The 6648-nt window shown below is 45.3% G+C and overlaps 1 protein-coding gene across 1 annotated transcript; it reads right to left on the bottom strand.

The window, feature by feature from the left end:
* Positions 1-1089: 1089 nt before the first annotated feature.
* LOC149525787 (protein maestro-like) lies at positions 1090-4671 on the bottom strand. Its single transcript, XM_089776385.1, has 4 exons — positions 4527-4671; positions 3348-3530; positions 2316-2471; positions 1090-1283 (listed from the first exon to the last, which is right to left on the bottom strand). The coding sequence occupies exons 1-4, from the start codon at positions 4668-4670 to the stop codon at positions 1134-1136; spliced, it is 633 nt and encodes a 210-aa protein (XP_089632511.1). The 5' UTR covers position 4671; the 3' UTR covers positions 1090-1133.
* Between the last annotated feature and the right edge of the window lie 1977 nt (positions 4672-6648).

The following is a 6648-nucleotide window of genomic DNA, read 5'->3' on the forward strand; positions in this document are numbered from 1 at the left end:
AGAAAAGTTCTTCATTAGTTCCCATAAAGAAGGACTAGAGGACACCAAAGGAAAGGAATGGGTAACAGGCTTCAAACTAGTAACAGAAAGTTGCTCTTCACAAAGCACAGAGTCAACCTGTGGAACTCCTTGCTGCAGGAGGCTGTGAAGGCTACAACTAGAACAGAGTTTAAAGGGAAGTGAGATCAAGCCATGGAGGTTGGGTCCATGGAGTGGTATTAGCCAGGGGGTAGGAGAGGTGTCCCTGCCCAAAGTTTGTGGAAGGCTGGAGAGGGATGGCACGAGACAAATGGCTTGGTCACTGTCTTCGGTCCATCCCCTCCAGGGTCCCTAGGGTTGGCCGCTGTCGGCAGACAGGCTACGGGATAGATGAACCTTTGGTCTGACCCAGGATGGCCATTGTATGCTCAGGGCTCAGGGTCGTGGGGTCTCAGTGGACCACCTTGATTTTCATGCACTCCTGCTCCTGGGTGGCCAGGCTGGCAGCTCTCCTGCCCTAGCCGGCCACCTTCCTGTGCCTAGTGCGGAGATGGTGGACGAGGTCCACGATGTCCGCACTAGCCCAGGAGGGAGCCCGCCTTTTGCGGTCCCGGGCAAGCTCCCAGGACCCGCCAGCCTGGTCCCGGGAAGAGGGGGAGGGCTGGGGGGCATCGGGTGGGTGGCTCGATCCGCACCAGGTGCAGGGTCTGCTGGCTGGGTGCTGGCAGGCTTGCACCTGGCACGGGCACCGTAGCCATCCCGTGCCCCTTTAAAGGGTCCGGGGCCGGGAGGGGGGCATAGAGTTTCCCTGGTGTTGGCCGGAGTGGCCACCAGGGAAACCTGGGGAGGGCTAGCCTCCCACTAGTTCGCATTAAGGGGCTACACAGCCCTTAATTCGAACTAGTAAGTTTGAACTAGGCTTAATCCTCGTGGAATGAGGATTACCTAGTTCGAACTAAGCGCTCCGCTAGTTCGAATTAAATTCAAACTAACGGAGCGCTAGTGTAGCGCCTATGAAAGTTAGTTCGAACTAACGTCCGTTAGTTCAAACTAACTTTGTAGCGTAGACATACCCATAGATACTTACATTGCCCATCACACATTCCCCCTGCTTCTACATCACAAGCCTATGCTGTCAATAATCTCATATAATTCTATAGGTCACTCACAAGGTGTCTGCAGATATCCATCTGGAGCTCCTCAGGGTTCAGCTCGGTTCTCCAACTAAGATGCTCATTAAGTATAGTTTGGAGCCTCTTCAGTCCCAAAAATGGGGCACAGAGATGAAATGTAGCTCTGCACTCCTGAAAAAGAGGGTTGCACCAGTGAATTGTTCCATAACACGTATTGTGCTCATTCAAATGGAACTCATGTCCTTGACTGCTCATCTACCCCAAGAATAAAAGGGATTCCCCTGAAGTAATAGACAGAAAATATGCCAGCATGACTTTAATAGGGGGAAAGGGATTCTACTTCTGGAGTATTGCATCCAATTCTGGGCACCCCATTACTTAAAAAATGTTGATACATTGGAGAAAGTCCAACGGAGGGCAACAAAAATGATTAGGAGGCTGGAACACATGATTTACAAGGAGAGGCTGAGGGATTTGGGATTATTTAGTCTTCAGAAGAGAAGAGTGAGGGGAGCTTTGATAGAAGGCTTTAACTACCTGAAGGGGGATTTCAAAGAGGATGGAGAGAGGCTGTTCTCAGTGGTACTAGATGACTGAATGAGGAGCAATGGTCTCAAGTTACAGTGGGGGAGGTCTAGGTTGGATATTCGGAAAAACTATTTTACTAGGAAGGTGGTGAAGCACTGGAATGGGTTACCTAGGGAGGCAACGGAACCTCTAAATCTAGAGTTTTCAAGTCCTAGCTTGACAAAGCCCTGGCTGGGATTGTTTAGTTGTGGCTGGTCCTGTTTTGGGCAGGAGGTTGGACTCAGTGACCTCCTGAGGTCTCCTCCAAACCTATGGTTCTATGATTTTATAATACTGAAAACTGGAGATAGCAGCAATGTTTTTTCAGAACAGATGTAGCTATGAAAGCTGCTTCACTAGGCATAGCTGTGATCTTTCCTCTGTTGTGGGGAGGCAGGAACGTGGGGTGCAGAGATAGGCAGGAATGAACTCTTGGGATCAGACCCATGACCTATCCTGAACTCCAGTGAGACAACCCTGGCTGCTAAGGACCAGCCTGTCTGGGATTGACTCAAAAGGAGGGCAATGAACTGAGGGAAGAATTTAGGTCTCCACTGCAGGAAGGAATAGCAGAGCTCCCCTGGCAACAGGAGGAAGATTCTTTTTGCTTAGTATTTAAGTCACTGTCATTCTTACCATTGAAACTTCAGGGCTTGGATCTTGCAGGTGCAGCAGAAGCGTGACCCAGCTCTGTCTAACCTGCTTGGCAAAATAGTCCTTCCATTTTCTCTTTGCAGAGCCGGCCAGGATACCAAACAGGACAAAGGCCAATGCACGAAGAGTGTTGTCCTTCTATAGCCAAGAAAGCCACACAGGTTGGTAACGAAGAGATAACCACATCATGTATCTAGCACAGCTGTCTCTTCTACATTAGAGTAGAGTGATTCCAACTACAGAAGTTTAGAAGAACTGGAATTAATCAAGTTTGGGCCAAATGTGTTGATTCTTCAAAATACTTTGAAGACAGTTCAATTTTGACAAAATTCTTCCAGAAGCCAAGTAGGGGTACTTGGTCAGCTTCTTGGTGACCCATCTAGCAGGCTAACTGAGATCTTGGGCTTCCTGGCCCTCACCTTCAGAACAGCCTGTTTGGCAGGCTGACAAGGAGCCAGGAAATGTGTACCTCTAATTCCCAGTGCTTCCAGGTTCCCTGTCTCCAGCATAGTCTGCCAGTAGACTGCCCTCAGGCAAGGCTCCCAGTAGAGCTGGGTTGAGAATAGTATTACTGTTTCACAAAGAGATTTGAAATTTGGGCTGGGGGGTGTGTCCCCCAAATAGGAACAAAACCAAAATTTGAAATCTCAAACTTCTCTGCAAAATGGAATAATTTCAACCAGGTGACATAAAAATCGTATGGAGCAGGCCCAAAACAGTCCATTACACCCTGTATGCCCATTTTCCTTGTTATGCAGCTACCTAATCTAGTATTCATACTTCCTTTGCCATTCTCATTGGAAATAAAGATGAACAGAAGGGTGAGACTGAAGGAGCAGGGATGGCATCCTCATTTTCTTAATTCTCTGCTCCGCCATAAAACACATCTCTTCCCTAAGGCCTAAAATCACTTCATTCTGACATGAACAATGCCCAGTGAGGACACATCATGCATTGTAAATGGAGCCTCATCAATGTCAGCTGAACTGGGGTTGAAGGCTTCTGTTCACGTACATTATCGAAGTACTTCCGGATCTGTATGGTGAGGTCTCTGAAGGAAGAACCTATGTCCTTCCCTTTCAGCTCCTTCAGGACTTTGGCCAGTGCCTTCATGCATTCGATAATGATTTCAAAACTGAAAGTCTCTTCTAAAGTCCTGATCAGTGTCTCCAGAAGAAACTTCTTGTACTTTTTCACCTGTTCAGACATATGACATTAAAAAACACTTTCCACTAACCACATTTCTAATATGTTTTTTTAGCAATTATGAAGCAGTGGGAATTTCATCTGCCCCTTAGTGACCTATAGCTATATTTTACATCAGGTACTAGCTACAATAAGCCAAACTCTGTGCCATATTACACCTATGTAATCCTATTAGATTTCTAATTACTTAGATTTGAAGGCCAAAAGGGACCATTGTGACCTCCTTCACAACACAGAACCTCCCCAAAATAATGTCTGTTTGACTAGAGCACCTCTTTTAGAAAAACAGCCCATCTTGTTTTTAAAGTTGCTACTGATAGAGAACCCACCACAACCCTTGGTAAATGGTTCCAATGATTAAAATTACCATTAAAATGTATGCCTTACTATCAGTCTGAATTAGTTTAGCTTCATTCCTCCCCCCCCCCCCCATTGAATCTAAAGGCACATTTTCTAGCCCTTTGAAAATTCTTGTGACTCTTCTCCAATTTATCAGCATCCTTCTTGAATTGCAGGCATGATCTTGACATAGTATTCTAACAGTTCTCACACCAGTGCCATAAGCAGAGGTAAAATAACTTCTTTATTCTTATTCAGAATCCCTCTGTCTATGCCTCCGAGGATCACCTCAGCTCTTTTGGTCACAGCTTTGTACTGGGCGCTTACGTTCAGCTGATTATCTATCATGATTTGAGTTTTTTAGTGTCTCTGTTTCCTGGAATAGAATCTCTCATCTTGGAAGTATGGCCTACACTCTTCATTCCTAGGAGTATACACTTACATATGATCATATTAAGTACATATTGTTTCCTTATGCCCAGCTTACCAAGGGAACCAACCTGCTGTGTATTGACTGCAAAGAGGTTACAGGGGTATGAGAGAGCAGAAGTTGGCCTAGTGCATTGTGCATGGCCTCTGTAAATCCTGAGCAATTGTTTCCTTTAGTTTCTCTAGTTATGCTGCATTGTATTCAGTATTCTATCTTACCTTCTCAGGTGCCCCATAGACTACATTTCCCAGGCCTCTTACAGCCATTCGACGGACAATCCAGTAGTTGTCCTCTAACCTTTCTTCTAAGATGTGTAAGACAGACTTAAGCAACTTCTTCTCCCTGAGTATGGGATCAGTCATTAGCTGAAATAAAATCAACATGTCCATTAGCTCTAATATGTTCATTAAGATAGCGAATATAATTTGAGGAGACACGCAATACACTGTAATTTATTATTCTATATGAATGAGTACTGTGTTAAAAACATGGATTTTTCCTTTTAGGCACTATAATGGGTGATTGCTCATCCCTTGAGAGCCTCTCAGTGACTGCATTTGATACCACAGTCCTTTTCTCGCCCAGGTGCATCCTGCCAGTCGATCTTAGTGAGTCTTCCATGGCTCAGCCCTCTGGCCAAGTCCCAAAGTCCAAACAAATGCCTTTTAGGTCCTGTTGCCCTCACTAGGGTCTTCAGCCCCAACTCTGGACCCTTTATATTCTGTTCTTTGTTCAACCTCTCCATAAGCCCTGTCCCCTTCATCGGGTTTATGCCACTGGGGAACCTGGGCCTGCCCACTACTCTTGGTTCCAACCTAGAAATAGCAGCGAGTCATTGCTTCATTTCAGTTCATTGCTACTTTTTCCTTGGGTTCTTCCTATGGGGCCACTTTCAGTTTCTCCCTCAAATTATATGTTTAAGGCTCGTAAGGACTCTCTCTCTGCAAATTCAGCTTCAGAAAATGCTGCCTGAAATAAACCCCTGTGAATTGGTTTGGCCAGAGAATAGCATCCTTTCTTGGCCCTCCACTTCCTGAAAGAAACTGACCTAATAAAGCCCTGTAGCTCCATATATCTGAGCCAGCTGGGCTCTGATTGGCAGCTTTCATGAGGCCTCTCTAGGCAGACCTTGAAAACCCACGTTTGTGACTCCTTTCCTAGGTGGGGTGTAGAAAGATTTTGGGGCACAAACAGATTCCTAGAACCACCAGATGAGCCTCTAAAATAGCGACTTAGCGTAAATGTGAAATATGACACAGACGTTATAGCAAGGCTGTGGAGAGGGAGGATGCTCCAGTAGTTAGCAGCCTAGGACTTAGGAGGTTCCAGTTCAATTTCCTGCACCCTCAAAGACTTCCTAGATGATGTTGGGCAAGTCACTTAGGCCTTCTGTGCATCAGTTTCCTCTTTGCAAAATGGGACTAATAGTGTTTCCCTGCCTCACAGGGGTATTGTAGGGATACATACTTTTAAAGAGTTTTGAGGCACTCAGATACTACATTATCATTTTGAAGTACTCAGATAATACAAGTTTCTAAAAGGATGTTTTAAGGAAGATGGAGAAAAATTGTTCTCCTTGGCCTCTAAGGATAGGATAAGAAGCAATGAGCTTAAATTACATCAAGGGAGGTTTAGGTTGGACAGCAGGAAAAACGTCCTGCCTGTCAGGGTGGTTAAACCCTGCAATAAATTGCCTCAGGAGGTTGTGGAATCTGCATCACTAGAAATATTTAAGAGCAGGTTAGACAAACACCTGTCAGGGATGATCTAGACTGTGCTTGGTCCTGCCGTGATGGCTGGGGATTGGACTCGAAGACCTCTCAAGATCCCTTCCAGTTCGAATGTTCTATGAATCTATTATTCTACATTAATGAGAATCTAAGATAGATGTTAATGTATTTGTATGTTGCTTATTTTATAGTATTAGGACACTAGATTCATTTAGAAGATTTGCTGAGCTAGACCAAAATCAGGAGCTGTTGGTTAGTATTAGCCCTAGGAATTGTCAGAAAAGGTCTAGTAACTCAAATTCTATGGCTACATCTACATTGGCATGATTTTGCGCAAAAGCAGCTGCCTGTCTACACTGGCGGGGAGTTCTTGCGCAAGAACACTGACATTCTAATGTCTAAAATCAGTGCTTCTTGCGCAAAAACTATGATGCTCCCGCTCAGGAAAAAGCCCTCCTGTGCAACTGTTCTTGCGCAAGAGGCCAGTGTAGACAGGCCACATTAATTTCTTGTGCAAGAAAGCCCAATGGCTAAAATGGCCATCGGAGCTTTCTTGCGCAAGAGAGCGTCTACACTGGCACGGATGATTTTGCACAAAAGCGCCTCTTAG

This window comes from Pelodiscus sinensis, chromosome 1, assembly GCF_052426305.1.
Source record: "Pelodiscus sinensis isolate ZL-2025 chromosome 1, ASM5242630v1, whole genome shotgun sequence".
NCBI lineage: Eukaryota > Metazoa > Chordata > Testudines > Trionychidae > Pelodiscus > Pelodiscus sinensis.

Excerpts from the sequence above, each read along its gene's own strand:
- LOC149525787 (XM_089776385.1), bottom strand. The coding sequence starts at position 4,670 with ATGACTGATCCCATACTCAGGGAGAAGAAGTTGCTTAAGTCTGTCTTA. Across the intron at positions 3,531-4,526 it reads TCTATGGGGCACCTGAGAAG|GTGAAAAAGTACAAGAAGTT; the intron begins GTAAGATAGAAT and ends ATGTCTGAACAG. Across the intron at positions 2,472-3,347 it reads TCCGGAAGTACTTCGATAAT|AAGGACAACACTCTTCGTGC; the intron begins GTACGTGAACAG and ends TCTTGGCTATAG.